The sequence below is a fragment of the Panthera onca genome, chromosome D2, assembly GCF_046562875.1.
Source record: "Panthera onca isolate mPanOnc1 chromosome D2, mPanOnc1 haplotype 2, whole genome shotgun sequence".
Classification (NCBI taxonomy): Eukaryota; Metazoa; Chordata; class Mammalia; order Carnivora; family Felidae; genus Panthera; species Panthera onca.
This window is the reverse complement of record NC_138349.1, coordinates 6,225,852-6,253,225: the sequence shown is the minus strand read 5'-3', so window position 1 is coordinate 6,253,225 and position 27,374 is coordinate 6,225,852. Positions and strand designations below refer to the sequence as shown.

At 46.6% G+C, this 27,374-nt stretch overlaps 1 protein-coding gene across 2 annotated transcripts in view; it reads right to left on the bottom strand.

The window, feature by feature from the left end:
* Positions 1-27,374, bottom strand: part of ADAM12 (ADAM metallopeptidase domain 12) — a 347,656-nt gene that overhangs the window by 233,416 nt on the left and 86,866 nt on the right. For both annotated transcript variants that reach the window (XM_078434959.2, XM_078434958.2), the window contains exon 3: positions 23,628-23,701. In XM_078434959.2, the coding sequence (XP_078291085.2) occupies positions 23,628-23,701 (74 nt within the window). The remainder of the gene's footprint in view (positions 1-23,627; positions 23,702-27,374) is intronic.

Below are 27,374 nucleotides of genomic sequence, written 5' to 3'. Positions count from 1 at the left end.
TCTGAGACCTGGTGCTTCACACTTTCTTCTCTTCTCGACTCCACATCCTTCCTGTAGATCCCCTTTCCGAGGTCAGCAGGGTCTGTTCCTGCTGCCTGCGACCAAGCCCACCCAACGAGTGGGTGCTGGGATCACGAGTCTCTGTTCAGAGCAGGAAGCAGGCTGAAGGAGTCGGGGGACTTGCCCAGGCCACCTGGCTGCAAAGTGGCAGAGCAGGGACACAGAGCAGCTTGCCTGTGTCCAGAGCTGATGGCTTAGCCATTGGGCCACTGCCTCCTGCTGCTCGTAGGGCTGGAGAGAGCTGGCATCTGTCACCCCACGGTCCCTTCTTTGGGACACGTCAAGGTGGTGAGTTCATCCATGTGCTGAAATGCGTTCTCAGGCCTCAGAGCGGACATTCTGCCCGGGGGCTATTTTCTCAGGACAGGACAAGCCTCCCTAGGACTGATCCCCATTTCTGATGCCATTACTTAAGTACCGTGCCAAAAGGCATCTAGCACTCGCTGATGAAACGCATCCCTCCAGATCCGTCCTTCCCTGAACCTCTCTCCCAAGGGTCCGAGCACAGGAAATGTTGTTTTACCACTCGTGACATTTACTGCAGCAATGTCTTGAAAATAAAAGGGGAGAGAGACAGAGCAAGGGGGAAATGCATACATTAAACTTTTGGGTCACCACCACGCATTTCTTTGGCATTACTCGCGCTTTCACAACTGGTCTTCATCAAAGGGTTTTCATCTGCTCGCCAGTGTGTCATCTGTCCTAATGACTCACGATGAGGGCTCGTTCCTTTCAGCATGATTTATACTAGCTTATCATTCCCTCGTTCTCCAGGGGGAGGCTGCTCACAAGCGAGCTCAGCTCATGTAGGAACAACCAGCCAACTTCTCATGTTAAGGAAACCAACGAATATGCTGTCCACAAATGAACCCACTGGAAGGCTAGGAGGAGACACCTGTTTGCTGTCACACAGTAGACTGGATAAGAGGGGGACATCCCTCCCCCAAGACAGAACTCTGGGTCCCCTGAGAGCCCTTGGACTCACTTTCCATGGGAACATCTTTGGAGGAGGGGTGCCTGGGTGGCTCAGTCGGTTAAGCCTCCGACTTCAGCTCAGGACATGATCTCGCAGTTCGTGGGTTCAAGCCCCACATCAGGTTTTCTGCAGTCAGCCCAGAGCCTGCTATGGATCCTCTGTCCCCCTCTCTCTGTCCCTCCCCCACTCTCTCACTCTCACGCGCTCTCTCTCTGCCCCTTCCCCGCTTGTGCACGCGCTCTCTCTCAAAAATAAACATTAAAGAGATTTTTTTTTTTAAAAGAACACCTTTGAGGGAAGGATGATGGGGGTCTTCACATCCCACCCAGGTCACCCTTGTGGAGGGGCTCCTGGGCGTTGGGCACCAGATGGGGGCTGGGCTAAGCCTCAGCCTCCCCCGTTTCTTTCCCCAGCAGGTCCACAAGCCCCCCCACATCCTGCCCTTGGAGCCATCACAGGGCACAGCCAGAGCTGAGGCCAGTCCCACGGGGGTGAGCCCGACCCAGGGCTCTGCTCAGGGGGAGCTGTGGGGCTGCTTGCCCACGGCTCCCTGGGTCCCTCTGCCACCCTGTCCTATCTGCGGAAGCGCCGCTCATCGTGTTAGTGTTGTCCCTTCCCCTGGGAGACTCCCGAGGGATGGCCACGCCTCAGCCATGAACACAAGAGCGGCCAGGGCCCTGCAGGCTGCTGGCCTGGGTCTGGGCACCGGCTCTCTCACTTAATCAGCTGTGTGACCTGGCAGGAGTCATTCAATATTGCTGTGCCTCAGTTTCCACCTCTGTGCAATAGGGACGGTGCCAGCACATGCCTCACGGGGGTGAAGTAAGCACTAAATGAAGGTGAAAGTGCTCAGCAGAAACGACGTGTTCCGGCCATGTTGGCTTCTTCTGTTTTCTTTAAGCCCCAAGGCTGGCCTGCAGGGCCCACAGCCGTGACCCAGCCACAGCCCCCCACTCCTGACAGTGGCTCCTTCCCTAGATGTGCTCTCAGCCCCTACCCTCACCTTGCCTGGGGGTCCGCCTTCGAGGGCCCGCTGCCCAGTGTCCATCTCAGACTCGCCCGGGCCCTTCCTGGACTGCTGTCATTCCTTCCCTGGGCCGCAGCCACGCCCCCAGGCCACCTGCAGCCACGCCCCCAGGCCACCTGCAGCCACATTCCCAGGCCACCTCTGAGCCGCTGGGTGCACAGTCATCTCGAGGGAGGTGCCCTTCCCTCGCGCAAGTTTCCGGACACCGACAGAAAACTGTGTCAACGCGAAAATGTCCCCGCTGGGTAAAACCATAATTAGATGCAGCCTCTCCTCCCTGGCTTGGGTCCCCTCTCACAAGGCACAGAGGGCACGCATCTGGCCAAGACTCACCCTGTCCGCCAGCCCTCATGGCGTTTGGAGAGGTGGCTGCCGTCTGGGCATTCTTTGGCCACCAGAAGTGGGGACCATCTTGGGCAGCTTCGGGTGCTCCCTCTCTGAGCTCATCTGGGAGCTTCTCCGGCAACGCTTCTCTCCGTGGGGCTCCCACCTTGGAGTCCAGGCTCAGAGCGCTTGGCCAGAGGCAACATGGAGGGCAGCGGGTGTGGTTCGTGGTTCACTCCCCGTGGTTCCTTCGTTGGGCTCAGCAAGGGTTTCAGAGGCCTGATACGCGAACAGACTTGGTTCTGACTCGCAAGGAAGTTAGATGTTGCTCGTTTGTATCCCAGGAAGGAACCTCAGGTACGTGACCACTTTGGATGGGGTCTCGAATGCTCTCATCTGCATTCGGTCCCAGTTCCCTGACTCCTACCCTGACCCTCAAATCACACACACCTGCCCTCGAACCTCAGTCCCTTTATGACAGAGGACCCAGAAGGTCCAAAAAGGCTCTTGAAACTTTGATAAGGTGTGGATGGCCATGCGATTCACTTTAAGAAAACAAATAGCAAAGGTGTCCAGGAAAACCGGTTTTGGTACTGTTGGTATTAACAAATACCCAGACGTGGCTTCCCTTGCGTAGTAAGAGCCCCTCAAGATCAGGGCTTCATCTTATCCTTCTCTGGATCCCCAGCAGCACCTGGCTCCAGAAGGGCTGTGTCTGGGGACAAGGGAGAGACACAGTCTGGAGAAGGATGAAGCTAACTGCCCCCACCTGAAGCTCAGTGAGCGGTCTGCACAAAGGCAGAGGATGTCTGGGGGCAGACGGGGCTGAGCACGGTGGCATTGTCTCTGCCACCTCCACCAGGAGCCAAACCCACACAGTGCGGACTGTCCAAGGGCATCCTGAGTCAAGGGCACAGTGGGGGGCGGGGTGGGCACTGGCAGGCTCCATTGGCTCTGCTGCCTCATCAAGTCGCCTGAATACTTAAAAAAAACCCAAAAACCCACTGATACAGAGAGAGGTAAACCGAATCAAGGATCTGACCTAGGGATTCTTTTTTTTTTTTTAAGGCTTTCCAGGTGATTCTAATGGGCAAGCAAGGTAGAACACCACTGGTCTGGCATAGAGCAATCATATTTTCCAAATGAATGAAGGGAGAGGCATTGAGCACTGAGTCCCACGACCCCGTTAGAGTGGAATCACAATTCCGATGTATTAGTAAACAACAACTCTGGGTTTGTCGTCTAGAGCTCTGTGTCAATTTCCAACTTGACGCCCCCCCCCCCCCATGTGACCTCGGTGAACTTGGGCACGTGCCTCTCTGCTCTTCAGGGCTCCATCTGTAAAATGGACGACTTGGACCAGATGACCCTTGAGGTCCTTGCCGCGAACGTGCACTCAAGCATCCAAAGCCATGAGCACCCACTGTGGTACTGGGTGCCGGGGATTCAGCCAGGGAGCCAGGGACCGGGCCGGCACCTTGTCCTCCAGGAGCTTAGATTCCAGGAGACATTCTCCCTTCCACCCACTTCCATTTCGGAAACGCTCCAAATCTACGACTCGACTTCATTTATCTGGAGAATAGCCCGGTTCACAGAAGCAGAGATTATACCAAATTAAAAAAAAAAAAAGACTAACTGGAAGCCAGTGTCCCCTTGAGTCACTGGAAGGCTGACGGAGATGAGGGTAAGTAGGAGCTGCCAGGCATGGGCAGAATGGATTTACCCAGAAGCCTCGTTCCTACTGATACCAACACTGCAAAGGCCAGTTCAGCCTAGCAAGCCCTGCTCCTGTGGCTCTGAGGTCGGAAGGACAACGGGCATAAAGACACTTGTGTGGCTTTGCCCCTTCTGTTTTGCAGAGCCCTCACCGGCTGGCTGTCGGCCGCTGTCCACCGGCTGTCCCGTGGCTCCCAAACTGCTTCCCAGTCCCTGTCCAACCCCCGGCCCACGGCTCCCATGCTGCCCCTTCTCCCCCCAGCCCGCCCACCTCCCGCACATGCGTGGCCGGAAGGGATTCTCCTGCACTCGACGGCAGCCACCTAACCCTACACCGTGTCTGCAAAATGCAATGACCCGCGACCTGATGGCAGCCTCCACAGACAGACCGGGAAGGACTAACGTGAGACAGGGTGCCCGTTGCTCCCGCTGCGGTGTTCCCACCACCACCTCCTGAGTAAGAAAGCCCTGAGCGTCCTCATCATCCGCGGTTCAGATATCAAAGCGGACCGTTTTAGGGGCGCCTGGGGGCTCAGCCGGTTGAGCATCTGACTTCGGCTCATGTCATGATCTCACAGTTTGTGGGTTCGAGCCCCGTGTGGGGCTCCGTGCCAAGAGCTTGGAGCCTGGAGCCTGCTTCAGATTCTGTGTCTCCCTCTCTCTGTGCCTCCCTCTCTCGCTCTGTCTCTCTCTCTCTCTCTCTCAGAAATAAACATTAAAAAAATTATTTAAAAAAAAAAAGGGCCCTGTGAATTGAGGTGGCCTCTTCGCCGCTGAGAGAAAGCAAGAACCACACCGACATCAGCAGCAGTAACTCTTTCCGACCCAAATAAACCCGGAACCCAGAAAACCTTCATTACGCACACGAGAATCCATGATTAGAAACCAAGTTTCTCAGGTGCACAGAAGTGGTAACGTGCTTCTGTGCTGCATAAAAAGAATTTTTTTTTATTGACTCTTCAAATAAAACTATGCACAATAATAAAAGAAAAATGGGGAAATATGACCTGTAGTGGCAATCACGAAAGAATTTACATCTCATATAAAATACTAGAACTGCTTCAATGAAATAACTTTCATCCATCGACTGTGGAGATGGGCAGGGAAATAGCACTGTCCTCATTTTACAGAGCTGAGAACAAAGATAAAAATATATGAATGCGTAGGTTAGAATAAAAAGGAATCAGTCCTTCCAAGGATTCAGGCAAGACTCAGCTGAGCAAATGGTGCCGGACATTGATGAGCAGGTGATTTTTTTTAGCCAAAAGTCATGGATTTCTGGTCAAAGGGAAGTGTCCTTATGAGTGCCGTGCCTGGGATAGCTAGCAAGTGAGGTATCTGTCATATTTGCTAAAGATAAAGGCAATCCCAAAGAGAATGGCTTCTCAATTTTCACAATGAGAAGATACCAGAAGGATCTTTGGCCATATATCTATACACAACTTATATAAATATACACACACATTGTGGACGTAGTCAACTGTTTACTTTTGATATTTGTTAGTTCGGTTACATATTTAAGATGTATTACAGGGGCGCCTCAGTGGCTCAGTCAGCTAAGCATCGATTTTTGGTTGCAGCTCAGGTCATGATCTCACGGTTTCATGAGTTCGAACCCCGCATCGGGCTCTGGGCTGACAGCATGGAGCCTGCATAGGATTCTGTCTCTCTCTCCACCCCTCCCCCACTTGCACTGTTTCTGTCTCAAAATACAGCTAAAAATTTTTTTAAAAAAGATGCATTATCGAATTCATTTATTTTTTAATGTATTTCTTTTCATTTTTTGACGTTTACTTATTTTTGAGGGGGAGAGAGAGAAAGAGAGAGAGACAGAATGAGAGCAGGGGAGGGGCAGAGAGGGGGAGACACAGAATCCAAAGCAGGCTCCAGGCTCTGAGCCATCAGCACAGAGCCCGACACGGGGCTCGAACTCACGAACCGTGAGATCATGACCTGAGCCGGAGTCGGACGCTCAACCGACTGAGCCACCCGGGCGTCCCATAGGGAGTCATTTTTAAAGCATACATTTCATTCCGTCGGCATCCCATTTCCAGCCTCCCGTGGCTCTGCATGGCGTGCGGGACAGAGCGGGGACCCGTCCGAGGCTTGGTGGGTGTGCTCTCTGTCCGTCCTCAGCTGGTGCCAGGTCAGCCTCCAAGCCTCCTCCTGGCCCTGTAAGCCACCTGGTGCCCCCCAAACCCTTCCCTCCTCTGCACCTGGCTCCTCTCACAGGTGGCTGTGATTCGGGCCTGCCGGCCTCTCCTGACGGACACCCACTCCCTCCTTCCTCTTGTTCGCGCTCTCTTAGGTGCGCCCAATGCTCATCACCGCCTAATTCACTGTTGGTAACCTCCCCTCTTTGACATCTCACGACCCCACCAGGCTGCAAGCTTTCCGGGGCCAGGACTGCATCTCCTCCGTCCCCCACTGGCCCCCAGTGTTTGTACGATGCTCGCTCCGTGGTAGGAGGTCAGAGATACCGAATCAATACCAGCAGCACCAGCTGATGTTCAAGGGACACTCCTTGCGCCTCAGGCTCTACACTGACTCCTTTCACGGATTATTCATTTAATTCCTAAAACAACAGGATAATCTTGAGGATCCCCATTTTACAGACATCAAGCCAAGGCTTCGAGAGGTTAATTCCTCAATTCACGCGGCACAGCCTGGGCTTCATCAGGATGATCGCATCCCAGCCTGAGGCTTCCAATGTATCTAGTAAAATAAATAACCTTCTTGGATATCTGAGCATATGTGACATGGAAGAAAAATACTTTTTACCAAAGCTCGCAGAGGATCTAAGCGGACAAACCAAGCTCTGCAGAGTCGAACAGTAAGTTGTTAAAATGAGCTGAGGTCCTTTAGTGGCTGCAAAATCCCTGTTTTCGAGAGTTTTGTAAAGTTTGTTTACTGAGAGAGGTAGCCCGTGCTTTCCTTCACCACGATAGCACTAAGTCACTCATATATATATATATATATATATATATATATATATATATATATATATATTTTTTTTTTTTTTTTTTTTTTTTTTGGTGCTGTTCACTTAAAAGTTCTCAGGCACATGATCTGCTCGGAAATAGCTAAATATTGTGCTGTGGGAAAACGCTATTCCAATACTTGACTTTTACACGCGACTGTGACATCCTGATTTCTTCTCTTGTCCACTGCAATGGCCCTGAGTGCTCGCTGGGTACCTTCTACACAGAGGTAAGAGGTTGGCGCCTCTTCCCCGGCTCCTGTGGAAATAAAGTCGCCCTCTGAGAAGCGAGCCGGTACAAGTAACCCAGCTGGCTGACGTCTACTTGTAGAAAAGGTTTGGAAACCCTCATAGTATGGCTTGATGGGCCAAACACCTAACTTAAATATTTTTTAAAAAATAAAAGTGAGGGTGGGGCGCCCCGGGTGGCTCAGTCGGTGAAGCATCCCACTTCGGCTCAGGTCGTGATCTCGTGGTTGGTGGGTTCGGGCCCTACGTCAGGCTTTGCGCTGACAGCTCGGAGCCTGGAGCCTGCTTCGGATTCTGTGTCTCCCCCTCTCTCTGTCCCCCCCACCCCTTGCTTGTGCTCTGTATCTCTTTCTCTCGTTCCCTCTCTCAAAAACAAATAAACATTAAAAACATCAAAAAATAATAATAAAAAAATAAAAGTGAAGGATATAGAGCTGGCCCATTAGCAATGGCAGCAAGTGGGGACATGCCACAGGGAAGGGTCCCCTTAAGAACACAGATATAAAGGAAATAGACATTCACTCTGCAGGTCAAACTAGTAAAATCTATGGCAAATGTAGACAGTTTGGTGTCTGCTGCCTTCCCCCCTAAACAACAAGCTGTCTCCTGGGTCTGAACTGGAAGGTGAGGCCGGAGACCTCAGAAGCTTGGCTATAATCAAAGGCCAGCAGAAGTCCGGTGGGCATGACCACTGTGGCCCGAGGAGGAGCTTGTGAATAGAAAGGGCTTCTCTAGGGGCGCCTGGGTGCCTCAGTCAGTTAAGCATCCAACCCTGGCTCAGGTCATGGTCTCACTGTTCATGAGTTCGAGCCCTACATCGGACTCTGTGCAAACAGCTCGGAACCTGGAGCCTGTTTCGGATCCTGTGTCTCCCTCTCCCTCTGCCCCTCCCCTGCTTGCACTCTATCTCTGTCTCTCTCGAAAATAAATAAACATTAAAAGAAAAAAAAAAGGGCTTCTCTACCCGGAATGCAGAAATGGGATGTCCAGTGAAACAAACAAGGAGTAAGGGGGTTTATCCAACATGGCTGAGAAGAGAAGAGCACTGGATGTGGAGGCCACCAAGGTTCTGGTCCCGAGAACAGATGTATTTCTTTTCATTATTTTTTTAAAATAATTATTTCATCTTATAAAAATATTTTTTTTTTATGTTTAAGCATCGAGACCAATTAGATAATTCCTGTGAGAGCCAAGCTTTCGTATTTAGCTGTATTTTAGTGAACCAGGAAACCCTGAGTGAGTAGCTCCTTCCGTGGGGCTCTGAGCTCTGCTCCCTGGAGAACTAAGCCTTCTGTTCTGTTGGGAGATTTAAATAGGTAAGGTTAACGTATCTGAGGGAGATATGTGTGCTCAGGGGAAGCCGATGGCCAACCCAAGAGAACAAGCATGGAATACCACACTGGGATGAAGACACGGCAGGAAGCATCACGGTGGGGCGGGAATGGTTTGTTGGGCCTTCTTCTGTCCTGAATTGAGTAAAACTAATACACTGAGCATTGTCGCAGGCCCAGCACTGGGAAGAATCCAATCTACTCAACTTAAGAAGGTATTATCCCCGGGGCGCCTGGGTGGCGCAGTCGGTTAAGCGTCCGACTTCAGCCAGGTCACGATCTCGCGGTCCGTGAGTTCGAGCCCCGCGTCAGGCTCTGGGCTGATGGCTCGGAGCCTGGAGCCTGTTTCCGATTCTGTGTCTACCTCTCTCTGCGCCCCTCCCCCGTTCATGCTCTGTCTCTCTCTGTCCCAAAAATAAATTAAAACACGTTGAAAAAAAAAATTAAAAAAAAAAAAAAAAAAAAAAAAAAAAAAAAAAAAAGAAGGTATTATCCCCATTTTGTAGACGAGGAAACTGAGGTGTGGAAAAAGTCAGTGTTTGACTAGCATCTCACAAAGCATAAGTACTGTGGAACCTCAAATCTGATCTTCTCACCTCATGGCTCCTGGACCAGTCAGTGACTGTCCCCCCTAGGCCTCTCTGAACAGGTCACCCTTGCCCTTCCTTCTAGTCTGCTTGTGGACATGGCTGTCCACAGCTATTGAGAATAAAGTTCTGGATGCAATGTCCACCACAGGTGAGTTTGGCCATTGTGATTCAGGCCTCTTGGGTTCCGTCAAGAATAATTTCTGGATATGCAATTACTGGATGACCTCCCTGAGGTCAAGGCCCTGACTTTGAGGCCAGCTGCCACCCTAGGTGACCAGGTGACACCTGGGTCCCACCGTCTACAACGGCACCAGCAGTTCTGAGGTACGCATGTTGTCTCCACACCCCTCTCCAGATCTGTCCTGGGAATGCAGGCCAGATTCCCGGGAGCCAGCGCTCCGAGCTGACTGCTCAACCGTCTGCACTCACAGGCAAACCTGGATGCAAATTTGCATTTGAAGAGTTGATCTCTGTTCCTGCCTGGGATTCTCATAAATCAAAAGTGGTCAGTATTTACAGCAGAGTCCAAAGGGAGAACTGCTGGGAGAGCCCCAAACACTTAAAAATTCTATATGGGAACCAAGAAAACTTCATCTGAAGACAGGAGATTGGAAGAACTAACGGGCCCGCTTTTCATCTGCTTCTCATTTAGAAAAATTGGACTACTGGGGAAAGGGGTAAAAATAAAAATTGGAAGCAAAAAAAAAAAAAAAAATCTTGAAAGGCAAGCAGATCACCCATTCGGAAACACGTAGAGTTTGATACAACCCTACCCTTTCCCGAAGGCCAGTTAATTGTTCGGGTAACTTATCAGGCCGTGGGGGGATGTGACCCAACACGGGAAGCTGACAGAGGGTTAGTGATGACGGCCACACTGCCCGTGGGAAGCGGTGTCATTCAAAAGCAGAGGCCGTCAGTCTTAAGACAGATTGAGTTCGCTGTTGCAGCAAGACAGGGACAATATTTGCCTCTGTCATGGCACCACGGCAGCAACAGACCATCCATAGGCTGCCCTGGGAAATATATAATTACATGACACGTAATGGGAATTTAGTTATATGTTTATGCAGATATAGACACACATGCATATACACATGTATACACAAATGTACTGGTGAGTGTAAACCAATTGGATTATTCTTAGAAAAAGGCAAAACAAACAAACAAACAAACAAACAAAGAACCTCAATTCCTTGGAGAAGAAGGCAGGGCAGAGATGGAAAGAGGAAGAAAAGTGTATCACTTACCTAATTTTTCCCATTACGTTAATTGGAGATCTTAATTTACCAATACCCCTCAGGGACTATTTGTCTTAAATCAATTCAGACAGCCGATCCCTTGCTGGTCTATAAAATGGAGGTGGGGGTGAGCACTGTCAAGAATAGGAAACCCGTACGACCTATCTTTGCATCTCGCTCCCCGGCACAGTGTCTGAAACACAGTTTGTTGAATGGATGAACAAATGAACAGACATGAGCAAGACAGCAGAATGTTTGATGTGGAAATCAAGTCCCTTGATGTCAGGGCGCCCGGGTGGCTCAGTCGGTGGGACGTCCGACTCTTGATTTTGGCTCAGGTCATGATCTCATGGTCGGTGAGTTCAAGCCCCGTATCTGGCTCCTCGCTGACAGTGCGGAACCTGCTTCCGATTCTCCCTCTCCCTCTCTGTGCCCCCCCGCCCTTGCTCATGTGCACACCCTCTCTCTTTCTCAAAATAAATAAGTAAAGTTTTTAAAGGCTTTAATATCAAAATGTGAAAAACAAAAATGGCAAGACACATCGCGGATCAAAAGTTCTTTTGCCCAATAAAAAGGACTGGTATTTTTTAATACTCCTCATGGAAACGTTCGAAGGAATTGACATTCAACTGTTACCTTCTAAGGAGCCCTAATTTCTGTGTTTAAATCAAGACCTACAGATTATTTTCAGGGCATCAATCAAGCTTGCACTGCTATAGAATATTTTTTGATGAGTCACTGAACTAATAGTCTGAACTAATAGGTTTTTCTAAACATAGTATATTGGTTACTAGTTCAACCTAACGAAGTCAACTATTGTGTACTATGATGACTGATATTTACAAAATATCATAACTACATAATACATTAGGAGACATCTTTCCGTATGTTCATGTCTGTATAGAAATTGAATTACAAATACATTCTGGGAAATCCCACTGTTTATACAATATTTGGTTTGGCTTTCACTATTTCCACTGCTAGGAATACCACGCCAATGATTATTTTAAAATACGATATTGATTCACTGAAATATTTATCCAGCTCCAGTCATTGGCAGCAAAAGGTACTCACTTTCCAATGTCATTCCAATGGCACTGTCCTCTGCTAATCAATCAGAATTTCTATCCAAGGAGGTCAGAGGGAAAGAAGAAAACAAACAATGAGGTTCAAAAGGACTAGTACAATCGCTCTTTGTGGACAAAAGGAAACGGTGTTAGGTTCTGCCACAAAAAAAACGGTGTTTTCTTTTTGTGACTTATAGTGCATATACGAAAGGTTGTGAAAAAGGAACACTCACGCCCCCATCCTTTGGTTTAAGAAACAGAACACAACTGCATCCTAGAGGTACCTCGGTGCCTTTCTTCTGTCACCACGTTTGTTTTAAAAACTATTTTCAAAGACATGAAGGGGGTTAAGGTGATGATCATGCATCATTGTGTGACAAAGGTTCTCCCACTTCTAACAAATGTGATCTATACCTCAGGCCCAGGGTTGATGCTTCCTGCCGTGTCTTCATCCCAGTGTGGTATTCCATGCTTGTTCTATTGGGTTGGCCACCAGCTTCCCCTGAGCACACTTATCTCCCTCAGATACATTAACCTTACCTATTTAAATCTCCCAACAGAACAGAATGCTTAGTTCTCCAGGGAGCAGAGCTCAGAGCCCCACGGAAGGAGCTACTCACTCAGGGTTTCCTGGTTCACTAAAATACAGCTAAATACGAAAGCTTGGCTCTCACAGGAATTATCTAATTGGTCTTGATGCTTAAATATAACATGCCGTACATGATTCCTCATCTAGTATCATGAGTACAATTTCTCCCAGTATTGCCAGTTCAAGAATCCCTCTGGGACAGGTAAGAATGCATTCTAATTTAGGAAATTACGGAGGCCATGGATCTTAGAGGGGAAATGTGCCCCTTGGCAACTACCCAACCCAGTTCCCAAGCTGATAAGCCATTATTATTATTATTATTATTATTATTATTATTATTTTTAATTTTGGGAAATATAAGATTTTAAATTTTTAAATTGAAGTACAGTTGACATATATAAATTCATTTCAAGCGTAGAGCACAGCGATTCAACAATTATATACATTATGAAATGTTCACCATACGTTACAATACTATCAACTCTATTCCCTATGCTGTACTTTACATTCCCGTGAATTATTTAGTTTACAACTAGAAGTTTGTACACTACACAACCGGGAGTGTGTATCCCCTTCGCTCATTTCAGATTATAGATAAGAGAAATCAGGACTAGCGCGGTTAATTCATTTGCTGAAAGTCACGAAGCTTAGAGATACCAGAAATTTCATGTTTCCTTCTTGATTCAATGCTTCGCCCCTATACCATACTGCACCTCTTTGCTCTTGGCAGGGGGTGTGCAGGGAGAAAAGGAGAACAACGATAGACATACATCCTACTTCCCTAAATGCTCATCCTCGTGACTTCTATCGATATGGATTAGAATTGCTGCTCTGGAAACAGAGTGAAACGCAGAAGCATTAGTTGGTTGGTGGTGGGGATAGCCTATACATCTAGAGGAAATCAACTGATTAATTTGTCAGTTTGGTTTTTGTTTTTTTTTTTTTTTTTTTTTTTTTAGCAAACTTGAATCTTTTCTGGGATACAACAGAGCATAAACTGATTAATTAGCTAATTAATAATATATGGCCATCTACATCAGTGATTGCATTTAAATTTTACATGCAAAGGTTACTTTGGAGAAAGCATCAGTTCTGAATAAGTAACTTTGCAAGCAAAAAGAGGTTTGTGGAATGTCTATGCAGGTAATTTATGGTCCACTGTAAAAATACGGACTTCTGATTGAAGAAGTAATCAAAGAGCATAAGAAGTAATGTAATCAAGCCACCAGCATGACCCCATTTGGTATGGTAATAAATTCGATCCAAAATTTCAGTGTATTTCATTGTTTACTATGAAATTTATTGTCAGTTTGGTTTCCATACAACACCCAGTGCTCATCCCAACAGGTGCCCTCCTCAGTGCCCATTATCCACTTTCCCCTGAAAATTTAAGTGTATTTCAAATGCATTTCTTAAAGTATAGGGATAATGCTATTAGTAAGTTTCTAAAATCATTTTTTTCATATATACATAAGATGTTTAATATCTATTTTTTCATTTAACCAACTTCCTAATATTCTATATATTTGGTCAATATGAATGTACAATACCACCAGGACTTTACTGAAAATGTTACTAATTCATTACCTTGTGAAAACCATGCATGAAGACCATATCCCACAACTCCTGAGGGAATTTCTGTGGTATTGAGATTTGTCACCTGGGCACTGCTTGGTCACTAACACAGCACAGAGGGAATCTCCATTGGAGAATGTCAGATTTTTAAAGAAAACCAAGAAACTGACCAACAAAACCCTCGGGCCAGTGGAGACCGAAGGGGTAGCCTTAGAAATGCCATGAAATTAGTATGATGCGTAAACAAATTGTCTCCCAGAATAAGTCTCCTGCTGTGAGGGTTCCTCTTATATCATCTTCTACCTGCCCACTTGTTTTTCATAAGGAAGAAAATCTTGAAAGAAAGAAAGAAAGAAAGAAAGAAAGAAAGAAAGCAAGCAAGCAGGAAGGAAATAAATTAATTCTGTTCTCCACTTATGTTTAGCCCACTTCAACCCACAACGAAATCCACCAGTACACTGATGGGAAAGAAGTGCCTGTTTCATAACATTTTTAGATAAAAGCCCTTCTTCTATTTCTGTCAGCTGTACTTGCACAAGTGTGGCTGGCGTGTCTTTTTGGGCTGTGGGTCTTTGAAGAATTTACTGCCACTTCCTTTTTGTCTGACTCAGTCTGCTTGCCGGTGACACAGTTGCCTTAATTTGCCATTGTCGTTGGCATGGAAACAGCCCTTGAGGGACAGGTGAGGTCTGGACTCCAGTTCAGAGCCCTCGTTTTCATGCCAGCAAGGCTCAGACCAGTTCCTGCTCTCCTATTCTGACCCCCAAGTATCTACTGCCACGGAGGATGTAGGGACATGTTCGCTTTAAAAGAAAAGAACATTAAGGTCCCTACAGAGGGGTTTCAGAGTCAGGCTTATAGTCTGTATCCCATCAGCTGCTTTAGGGACAGGCTCTGGTATACCTCTGCACCCCCAGGGATCCTGGCATGAATGCAGGTGACCATGGAGTGAAGCCCCAAGTGTGAGGTGCTATACTTGAGGAATACAGTCGCCACCAAGAGGCAAAGGCCAAGCCTTTCCCTCAACCTCAGGGTAACCAACAGTTGATAAGGGAAAGTTCTTCTCTGTAGAAGAATTCCAGGTAACAAATGAAGAAAGAATGATAGAATTAGAACATCACCTAAAGAAAGAACTGATCTAAGAAGTTGTTGGTGATGGCCACTGACCCTGGAGGGTAAAGGCTCAAATTGAGCTTTATGACAGAAGCCTCAGGATGAGCCCTGAACCCAACGTTCAATCCAACATCACAAAATTCCCGATGTGATGCCAGAGAAGGACACAGAACCACCCATGATGTAGTCCTACCAAACCAAACCCAGAACCTGAGTGTGCTCGAGGCTATAGATGTAACGCCTGGTTAACACAAAACCCAGGGGCCAGAGGAACAGGCTAGATGACACCATGGGGATGAAGTCAGCAAGCTAGCATATGAAAAATCCTACTGGGCGAGCAACCCGGTTTCATTCACAAGGATTGCAAGACTTCAAAGGTAAAAATTAAAAAGAAGGACCAGGAAAAAAGACTGACCATTAAAAAAGCTGCACAAATGCAATGTGGGGGGGTGTGTTTATACACTGATTCAAACAATCCAACTGCCAAAAAAGGTTCCGAGCTTTCTGGAGAGTTAGTCTTTTTGTCTTACCCGATCAATGAGGAGTCATTATGTCACGTAAACAGAAGCACTGTGGCCTTCCTATTGAGGATGTGTCAACTAGAAAAGGCAAGGGACCAGCCATGAATACACCAGTCTGCACAGCATCCACGTGTCACCACACCAGCCATGCTGCAGGGGAGGGGCGGTCAGATGACAACCACGACGGCAACCCTGGATCACCCCCTAGGCACCAGAGTCCACCTGGACATAGCCAAGGCAACTATCCATTTGGGATGCGGTGTCCTGGAAAGGAGCCCTGAGGATGTGCCAGAGTCTCGTCAGAAAATCATAAACCTGAGGCACAAGAACCAAAGGACTGGAAGTGATGTAATTAGACTTGGAAATCCACTTCCATCTCAAATGACCTTGTCAAACCCTTCAAACTTTAAAGAAGTCCATTCGAGGACGCCATACTCTCAAACTGGAATTGTAGAGGGGCACCGCTTTGGAAAGGTTGAACTTAACCAGCTCAGGCACGTTAAAGGTTAAGTCAGGCTGGGGAGCCAAAAATTCTAAAAATGGTGGGCTGACCTTTTCCAATGTCTGTATAACTTCAAAGACTGAGATGAGGAAGGAAGTTCAAGGGGATGCAGTTCTTCCCCAGCAAACAAAATTTAGCCCAATTAGCAAGAACTCTTAAATGTTAAGAGACTTTAACTTAATTCAGAAGGGGTTGGGTCTAGTTAGAAGACCCCTGAAGTCCATCAACTGCAGGAGTCGACAGTCACGGGCAGAGGATTTTCCACTGTCCTTTCTCCACCTCATCCAAGTGCAGAGGCGACCCATCGGGTACAGCCCGAAGCTGCAAAGCAGGGGATGGAACATGCCATACTGCAGGAATCAGGTAGCCTGGAGAGGTGTGGTCACTCCCTGTAGGAAAGACCATTCCCATGGGCAATGCATCAGCTAAGACAGGGACCCCAAACTAGGAGGATCTAGTGGGCTGGCATTTCCCTGCCCACCCCAGCACCTCCAGCACAACTTTCAGCCGTAACGGAAATGTTCACACAGCTCTAAGTGGCAATGAGCATGTGAACTGTGGCTGGTGTTACCAACTAACTGAAGTTTGAGTTTTATTTAAATTAACGCCAATAGCTTCCTGTGGCCGGTTATGAAGAGAACTCCTTGAGGAATGTATCCCAAATACAATCCCCAGGCCCTATAACTGGCGATTCTCGTTCACTAGAGAGACACGGGGCCCGGCATCTGCCTTGGGAACAAGCTCCCCAGGTGATCCTCGTGCTGGTGGTCCCACGAAAATGCCCCAGGCAGAGTTGAAGGAGGGTAAGGTTGCCTGTAGGCACTCCTGGCAGAGGGAGCACCCGCTAGATGGAGACAGACTATAGGAAGGATGTGGAATAGGTCCCGGAGCAGGCCTCGAAGCTACAGGCTCGCCCCACTGTGCTCCCACCCAGATATCACAGGAAACACTGACAGTGCCTTGGGTTGTGACAGCCACCCAGACACTCTCAGGGTCATGGCCAAGGCCTCACGATGTCCCATCCACCGCAGGCTGGTGCACTTCAGCTCACAGCCCCCGGACATTGCTATACTTAGGCCAGCCACAAACATCCACAGATCTCAAAGGAATGTCATGCCCCATTCCACATGATAACCTTCCACAGGTCACCTCCCGAGGGGATTCTGTTAGGCGCAAAAGTCCACGCTTCTGCAAGACTTTAAGGACCGTGCCCACCACGATCCACGTCTTGGTGTCCCCGGCCATTGCCCAAAGGGCGAGTTTTGGGTTCTTTCCTAGGGTTCTCTATTCTGATCACAGATCATCAATGTTCTAGCATTTCCTGTAGAAGAGTCGCCCTTTCCATTCCCCCGGGCAGCCAACTGCTCATCACTTTCTGCCCATTCTCGCCACTGAACGTCTCTCATCTACCCCTTTCTGCGGACTCTCTGTTGCTTGGAGTCATTACCTGCTCCTTCCTGTGCACCGGCGATAAACAGCCTCCCATCCAACCCCACTCTTCAGCTTCCCCAACCTCATCTTCACTTGTAGCCAGAATGCTATTTTAAAAACTGAATTTTATCACGTCATTGCCCTACTTACAGGCCTTGATTCCACGAGGCACCACTGTCCCTACGAGAAAACACTGAGGTCCTTATCACGGAGCACGAGGTCCCGCACGGGCTGACGTCCACTTCTCTCACCGTCTCCCTCTTGCCCAGTAGCACACCGACTCTTAGTTTCTGAAATGCTTCAAAGCTCCTTCGCCCCTGCCCCACGACGTTTATGCCAGCCCCTCCTTCTCTGGGAACCCTCTACCCTCTGCCCTCCTTTGCCTGGCTTGGTCCGATTCATGTGTAGTTCGAAATCTGCTTCCTCACGTGCCTTCCTTCCCTAGGCCATGCCGGGCCCCACACTGTCTTCCTCAGCTCTCAACCCCACTCGCTGTCTTCCATTACTGTTTTGTGATGACCTGTGTAGCGTTGGGCTCCTTGACTGGCCTCCAAGAGGACAAGGCCTTGACCTTGTTCACTCTATCTCCAGTGCCAACCCCAAGTGTCTGGTACTAAATAAACATTTGTGAACAAACGACTAAGTGAACAAAGAAATGATTTCATTGATTTATTATTAACTCATTATTAATCATTTGAGTTAATAAAGATTTGTAGATGGTGGAAGGGAAGCGGCTGAGAGACAAAACCAGGCAAGTAGACAGAAGACTTTCTGAGATATGGTTTTGTCCCTGGTACTTGAGTCAGTAATTAGACACCCGCCCCCACCCTGGCAAATTAAAGCTGGGGGTTCTAATAGGCAGGCTGGGCTTCCTCTGCAAGAGTAGAAATTTTTTAAAAAACAGCACTCGGCGCACCAAAACTTAAAAATTTTTAATTCCTAAAGATGTCAAGATTGTGAAATTAAAAGCCAAAAGCTTAGCACGCTAATCCTTTCCAGCTCTTGTCAGAATCAGGCTATTTGGCTATCATCAACTCTCATAGGCAAGATTAGGCATGATCTGATCTCCACTAATTTAAGAAGTTTGAAGTAGATCATAGTTTCGGTGAACCCAAAATATACTTAGGCGAAGTAACAAATATCGCTGGGTGCACAGGAATGGGTCACTGAGTCATCCAAACCTGATCTCGAAAACCAACACGAGCTCAAATCTTTTAGTGCTGAGCGTGCACAGACTCGTCTTCCTTCTTGCAGATGAGAAAACAGAGAAGGTAAGCTTGTGGCTGGAAGCAGAGCTGGGTTTCAAAGCCCGGTTTCTTGACTCCAAGCCCTGTGTCTCCTTGAATAATTAGTTTCTTACACCACCCAAGACAGACCCTTAACCTCCTGGTGACTCACTTCTGGCTTGGTCCGGACTGTCCGCATTCCGTCCTTCGCTCACACGGTAAGTGCTTAACAGGTGCCCACTACCAGCCAGACCCTGGGGACGCAGGTGGAGGAGGAAGCTGAGACCCTGGCCTTAAGGACATCGTGGAGCAGCACGGTGGGGGGGGGGGGGTGTTCTGGAGGGTTCAGTGATCTGACAGGGTCACCACGCGGCAGGACAACAGCCACTCTGGTTTAGGGCCACGGCACCCCTGCACACACACGGGTGGCAATCACCTTAGAGCAGCCACACGGCCTCAGGGGCTCATGTTGAGTTTGTGGGTCTCATTCATGAGAACTACGAGTAAATTTCCTTCTGAACTTACGTTTGTTTTCCGCTAACCCAAGCATAGGACTTTACATTTATCCTCATTAAATCTCACCTTGTTGGTTTTGGCCCATTGAGCCACACTGCTGAAATCTCTATAATCCAGATTCTGTGATGCAGAGCAGTTAGCCCTCCAGCCTGGCGTTGTTAAGAAGTGTGGTCAGTGCACCTCTGATGTCTTCATAGAGATGGCTCAGGAAACTGCGGGCCAGGACGAGGCCTCGGACACAGCCCCGGGGCCACTGACCGCGTCTCAGTCCGGCTGTCCAACATGGTTTGGGTCAACACGAACCATGGATTCGTATCCTCTGGGTGACTATTCAGCCCACCCCTAACCTATCCGACGCTATCTCTGCACCGGCCACATCTCTCCCTCCTGCATCAGGATGCTCCAAAAGATGCTATCAAATAAACACCTGCCCAAATATTTACTCCCATGTCTGACAAATTTAAAATGCCCTTTCTTCTACCGTTTGAGTGAATATTAATTAGATTTGCCCCTTAAGAGAGGTCTGGAATTATTCCAGACGGAATAAAAGCCAATGCCAGAGTTCCCCTAGCGCGAAGACCGACAGATATAAATTCAGCGGGCCGTGGACCTTCCCGCAGCACCTGCCTCCAGTCAGTGATGGGCCAAGGCCCAAAAAACAGAAAGCTCAGTGGATCTGAGAGACGGGGGGAGTGTGAGCTCCCGCCATCACTTCTAATTATCCTAAACTGGAAAAACGGATGTCTAAGCTGGCCAGCCTGTCCAATAAAGCATTTTGATCAAAGACGCAGTTGCACAGAGCACCTGTTTGAGGGATGGCCCGAGAGCCCACGGGGACCCAGGAGAGTTATGATAAGTCATAAAGCGGTCCCCGCAGCTCTGTAGGCAGACAGCATCACTGTGAAAAATGCTTCTCCAGGGAAGCTTTGAGTTTCTTTAAACATTCAATGATGGCTATACAAACACAGATTTTAAGTGAACAGCATCCAATCTTTGCACAAATTAGGGATGCTAGGAGGCAAATAAAAGAGATTCCCTGAAACAACTATTGAATACAAATTCCGCCCTGCTTCATGTAGACTTGGTGTACGTGCTGAGTTTTTGAGGAGGGTTAATTAGGTGACCCTCTTTTAGTATTAGCTTTGGGTTATATGGCTCTTATGAGTTGAGACACTGAGGCTACCTTTATTTTAGTTATGATTTCCAAGTCGGTTTTTAATTAAAATAGATTTCTGAATACTTAAAGACCCAGGATTCGATGAACAGAGCTTTGTAGCCATTTGAGAGTTGCTGGAGGCCTTTCTAAAACACAGCATTTCCTTTTTATGACTCATAAATACTCCAATATTCTTCTTTTCAACCTTTAAGCTTTTACAAATGTTTTTCCTTCAATATAAAAAGTTTTCCTAATTTTAACAGTAATATTTTCTTGTTGCAAAACATGAATAAAGTAAATTTCTTCCATAATCTTACCGCTCAGAGCTACCTGGGCATGTGTATAATTTTTAAATCAAAACTGAATAACACCATGTAAAATATTACCTAACATGCTGTTCACATTGATTACATCGTGAATGCTTTTTACAGTAAGAAAGATCCCCATCGTCACCTTTAATTGCTGCACAGTTCTCTATTTCATGGCTGGGTCCTAATTTATTGCATCAATCTTCTCCTATCAATTTAGGTAAAATATTCTGCAGTGAACATCCCTGCACGCAAGGCTGATTCCCAGCCTGCAGGCATGATACAGGGTACTGACAGGTTACCTTCTGGTTAGCCAGGCTCTCTACTGTGCTGGTTAAATATTCACATTTATCTTGCGTGAACATTTACCTTTGAGTTCTCATAGCTTCATGTGGATAAACTCTCTAATTGGATCTATTGGGCCAAAGGCTATGTGAATGAAAAATTCTACTTTATCCTGGACAATGGATTATATTTTGTGTCTAACAGCATCAAGGGCTGGAAAGATGCAAGCATTTCGCTCTGCCTAAAAAATTGCAGAGTTTTGGTATTATCTCAAAAATGAAGTCGACATGGAACAGACATGTAATTTTTCTCAAAAAAAAAATATTACTCGGAAGTATTTCAGGGAAATGCAACTTTCAAATGGTAATACTGGCATGCTCTAATTATGAAAATGTTATTTTTAGTAGAACAGAATCTCTACGATTGTATTAATAAGTGGTATAATTAAAATAAAGCTGTAGAATGTCGTAGAAACATACCCAACACTCGCCATGTACTTTCTAAAATGTCAGTTGACAGGGAAGGTGGGAAGAGAGATATCAATCAAGAAGCGATCGTTTTGTTTTCAACTTTTCTTATCTTGAGATTATTTTGTGAAGGGCCCAGAATTGGAAGTGAACAAATGAAGGCTCCCTTCAAAATGATCTTTTATACAAACTAGCCACTGTGCCACAGTCACTGCATATCATACTATCCGCCTTAATAGCCAGTGAATCATTTTCAAAAAGAACCATGAATGAGGCTAGTGAGCCACTTACGGACTCAGAGAACCAGATGGGCACTAAGGACTGCATTTCTATATGGAAACGCCCATTATAAAGCTAAAGGAAGAAGTACACAGACTACGACATCCACCAAGAAGACAAAAAACAAAAAAAACCAAAAAAACCCTAAAGCCTTATTTATAAGGAAAAAAATGTATTTGAACAACCCTTGAAATATTAATCAGGATTGTGTTTGGTAGTAGAAGTATTTTATTTTTGGCTCTTTGTTCTTTTTTTTCTCCTACAATTTTCAATTTTCTACCGTGGACATGTATCCCTTTTAGAGTAAAAACAAATAAATTAAGGTTTTTATTAAGTGGATTTCCATTCTCCTATCTGGAGTCCTACCACCATCTGAAGGTCTGGGATGGGCGCCACTCACACTGTTCCCCGCATCTCCCAAAATTCTGACAAAAGGAGAAGCCACCAAAAGCCAGCAGCAATCCTAAAACCCCACTGAGGACACGATCACCACCAGAAGCCTTACTCTCTTTTGCTCTTTCAGGGAATGCCCAGTTTCGTCCATTGAGATAGTTGGAAACCACCTACAAAGAGCAATTTACAAAACTTAAAATGTCTCATGGCGTTCTTACATGGAAAAAAAAAGGTAACGTATTTACTTCGCTAAGAGAAACATAGCAAAGGCAGCACAATTTTCTGCCCGGCAACCTGCTCATCCAAGATGCGTTCCCGAACCTCTGCTTTAAGGTCACCAAGTCACAAGGAAGGCTAAAAGCACATTATCTACTGCTAACCAAAGCTTTACCTTTTTTAAGTCTATTTCTTTCAATGCTTATTTTTGAGAGAGAGAGAGAGAGAACTACGAACGGAAGAGGGGCAGAGAAAGAGGGAGACAGAGGATCCGAAGCAGGCTCTGCACTGACTGCAAAGAGCCCGATGTGGGGCTCGAACTCACCAACTGTGAGATCATGACCTGAGTGAAGACGCTCAACCAACTGAGCCACCCAGACGCTCCTTTACAAAAGCTTTCACCCCATTTAACGGTGAGGGGTAAACACACAGGAAACATGAAGAGGCAGGTCGCAGGTCCCCACGAACAGCCCATGCTATCCTATTTGCTAGGGACCCTCAAATCAAAGCAGGGAGACAGTAAGCGATCTGACCTGCTCACGTGGAGACACAGAGTCAGATTTTTGCAACACGTGTCTCTGGCAGAACTCGTTCCAGGGAGGCTCTCTTACCTACTCTGTCACTGCAGCAAAAAGTCAGCACTTCACTGATACGTGACGAATAGGACCCAGTAATTCTAGAAGACAGAAACTCCTTTTTGAATAATGCGGCACTTGGTAACTTGATTTACAGCTTTAACTACAGATTGCTTATTAGGAACACACAGATCTTTCCTGGTACTAATCAAATAGCATAGTAAGGGGTCCTTTGGGTCTGAGGAACCCATGGGGAGAGCCAGGGTATAAAGGATGACAGGAACAGGGCTTGTGTTACTTTATGCCTTGAAGTAGACACAGTTTTCTACTGGGAAGCCATACAAAATATGTAATAATATTCATGTGCTCCAGGAAAAGAAATAGAATACCATTTTTGGAAATTCATATAATTTTGCAAAAAAAAAAAAGGTCAAATTTTTAAACAAAAAGATAAAATAAATACTTTGTACCACTGGAGACAAGCTCTGAAAGATAAATAAACCCTTGGTATTTCTCAGGGAAAAAAAAAAAGAAAAAGAGATTCTATTCATTTGAAGCAATTTCTCCTTATACAAGCCAGGGATTGCCAAAAGCCAACTAATTATGGAATGCTGTTATTTGAACAGAAGATGCTTAAATTCTACCCTTGACAAATCAGGCTCTGAAAAAAAAGGAACATCAGAACTCAGAGAAAAACCTGCTGATTCACAGACTTCTTTCTTAGAGTGATACAATTCTTTTGTTTTTCCATTGGAATCACGTCTTCAAGTTAATTCCAGCCTCGGATGCAAACTGGATTATGAACCCATGCATTTCATTCTGTTTCTCTAAATGCCAAGGCGGGTGACACAGCATGTTGAGCCCACGGCTCCTCGCTTTCTCCTGCGGCGCGGCAAACAAGAATTAACGTGACTTACTCGTTTCTTTCCAGGTTTACGATCAGCTCTTTGCTTTCCAGTTGTATTCGAATATTCAACACGTCCGGATGATTCTGAAAGATAAATAAGAGAAGTCAGCCGAGACACGTTTCACATTCACTTGTCAACGTTTGACTCTGCTCTGAAGGCATATGCCACGGAGGCAGAGAAAAAATACATTTTCTTCTTGGGACCGGTCAGAGACCCCCAAGTGGAGGAGACCAGGTCAACCAGGACCAGAGTCTGGAGGACGCAGCGCCTTCCGGGACAGCGTGAACATGGCCTGGACCCCTTTCCTTTGGCCACATACCCTTGAGACCCTTCTTCACTCTCCCCACTTCCCACGATTAAACTCCTTCCTCAGTTTCCCTGTCTCCATAAAGGGCATCTTCATTTCCCCAACTGCTCGTGTCAGAAAGGTGAAGACCCGTCTGAAACCTTCTTCCCTCTCTCTAGTTCCTCCTACTCCATGAAGATCTCCTTCGGGGCTGCCCTCCAAACTGCAACTCCTGTAACACCTTATACACCTCTCCACCCCTCTCCAGGTCAATGTGCAGTCACTCTCACCGGGATTCCTGCAAAGCCGTCCTAACCTGGGTCGGTCCACCTGTGCTTTCTTCCCATTCATTCTCCAATGGCAACACGAACGTGTTTTGAAAAACACCTCCTCATCAACCCACCCCCTTTTGCAATGAGCCCGCACTGGCGCTGGGACTTTAGGGTCTGTATGGCTCTCCTCAACCACCTGGCTGTCACCACACTGGCCTTGCCAGCCCCTCAGACACACCGAGCTCCTCTGCAGGGCTCATCTTCGTGCATGCTGTTCCCGCCGCTTGGAACGCTTCCCCTCAGCTATTCTACTCAGTTCTGGCTTAAATGTCGGCAAGTTGAGGAAATCTTACCTCACTCCTCAATCTCATTGCAAGCCCATCTTCCCCGGTAGGCTTTCTTCTAGCCTCCTGCCCTTTCCCTCCCCGTAAGGAAGAACTTCCTTCCTCCTTGCGATAACTCAGTATGTTGACTCCCTCTTACTTATTATGTCCACAAAAGCACCAGAGAAATAAAAGAAGCCCAGTTAATAGTTGGTGAAGGAAGGAATCAATGAATAGGGCACACATCTGTGCCAACCTCTTCTTCTTACGAGGCAGACACTCTCCTCCTCTGGGCTCCAGGAAACCCAGCTCACGTGTGCCCATCTATCAGTGGGGGGCAGGCACCTATGTTCTCTGTTGTGTCCCAGAAATCCCAATGAGTTTCTTGCCCTGCCCTGAGAACGCACCTGTATGACAGTGTCCCTTAACCCATGCCCTGCCAACCCAGGGCGGTCACGTGTGCCACAGTCTTACTTTTGAGCCCAACCATTCAAAGTCCTTGCCCAAATCAAAATTTATTTGCTAACTCAAAGGTATTCTATGAAGCCCCTCTGTGCTCCTTTCCTGCTGTGCATCCTTAGAGATTCTGGTACAGTCACTTCCAACTCCCCTTTACCTAGGCCAGCATGTCTCAAATGGGGGGTTTACATAGCCATGGGGCATTTCTCACTGGGAGAATTTAAAATTCTTTAATTTAATTTTATAGAGACAGAGGGAATGGGGAGAGGGGCTGGGGGAGTGAGGTAGGGAGAGAGAGAGAGAGAGAGAGAGAATGAATGAATGAATCTTAAGCAGGTTCCATGTTCAGCATGGAGCCCTATATAGGTCCCAATCCCACGGCCCTGAGATCATGACTTGAGCCGAAATCAAGAGTCAGACACCCAACCAACCGAGCCAACCAGGCGCGCCATCTATGTTGATTTAAAAAAAAATTTAACATTTATTTATTTTTGAAAGACAGAGAGAGACCGAGCTCACATGGGGGAGGGGCAGAGAGAGAAGGAGACACAGAATCCGAAGCAGGCTCCGGGCTCTGAGCTGTCAGCACAGAGCCCGACGCGGGGCTCGAACCCACAAACCGTGAGACCTGAGCACGAGTTGGACGCTTAACCGACTGAGCCACCCAGGCGCCCTGTCTAATATTCCAGTTTTAAAAGGCCCTATCATAACTCCAGATTTCAAAAGGCTGTTCTTACAACACAGCATTTCAGCTACACTGTGGATTAACTAACCACATGTTACTATGTTATAGGAGAAAATGGATTCTAAGTTCCAACATCCAACATTAGTCAAAATGAAACAAAACACTTGAGTTTTGGGAAAAGGTTAAAACATGCATTCACTAGTGCCATGTGACTGGGATAGCATCATAAAGGGTGAAACAATATGTAACTTTATTTTCAGGGCTGCCCTTGGCACATGTGGGTAGTTTCCTACTTCGAATATGGTCGCCATTAGCCACATATGTATTTAAATGTAAATTAATTGAAATAAAATTTAAAAATCAGTTTATCAGTCTCACTGGACTCATTTACATTTTAAAAAAATTTTTAATGTTTATTTTTGAGTGAGAGAGAGAGAGACAGAACGTGAGCAGGGGAGGGGCGCAGAGAGAGAGGGAGACACAGAATCCGAAGCAGGCTCCGGGCTCTGAGCTGTCAGCGCAGAGCCCGACGTGGGACTCGAACTCGTGAACCACGAGATCATGACCTGAGCCGAAGCCGGACACTTGAGGGACTGAACCACCCAGGCGCCCCTTCACTGGACACGTTTTAGACTTAACAGCAAGATGTGGCTAGTCACTGCCACCACTGGACAGCAGAGCAAGAGAACGTTCCTACCTTGACAAAAAGCCCACGGACATTTCCGTCTTCATTGAGCATCTCTGAGTCAGTAATAAAGACCTAAAATTTGCATCATTCAATTGCTGCCCAAGCAATAGACGACTGTAAATATTGGTGCCTCAGGGGATATAATTAGGTGCAACCCCAAGTGTTTTTGTTTAAGTGCACATTAAGAAAGCTCTTCTCGATTTTAATTGATGAGTGATACCATTTTTGAAGAAGTTACTTAAGCTTGAGAGTTAAAGTGGTATATTTCCATGTAAATGAAATGCTTATATATATTTTCTGAGTTCAAACAGACCTTGTTTTGTACAGATTCATTCCAGCTAATGATGAAATAAACATCTAGCGATGTTGTAAAAATTACACATCTTAACTGATGTGTTTTGACACTATCTGGTGTTCATAAGAATTGTATGGATTTCTGAGTGTTTGCTGGACTTTTAATTTTTTTTTTAATTTATTTTTGAGAGAGAGAGAGAGAGAGCGCACGAGACTAGGGGAGGGGCAGAGAGAGAGGGAGACACAGACTCGGAAGCAGGCTCCAGGCTCCGAGCTGTCGAGCCTGATGCGGAGCTTGAACCTACAAACCTGTGAGGTCAGACCTGAGCCGAAGTCAGACGTTTAACTGACTGAGCCACCCAGGTGCCCCTGTTTGCTGAACTTTTAAAATTAGTATTCCTATTCCAATCTTATGCAACATTAAACACACATCACTTCTTTAGATTTTAATACAGTGTGTAAAAGTGCTTTTAAGTCTGTCACGGGGATTTTTGCCTAAATGTTCCTATATTTTCTGACACTGAGATTTAATTACAAATATGCATAGAATGTGCTTTCCAGGGCTTGCAATTTGTACTTCTCTCAGAAAATGGAATTATTAGTTATGTTTACAATAAAATATTAGAACAAAAATACGTCTCAATATTTTGTCAACATGTCCCCAGCGTATGTATGTCTATTGGCATGTATTTGATATATGTGTACGTGTAAATAACTTAGTTACTTTAATTATAAATTGTCTTTGCCTA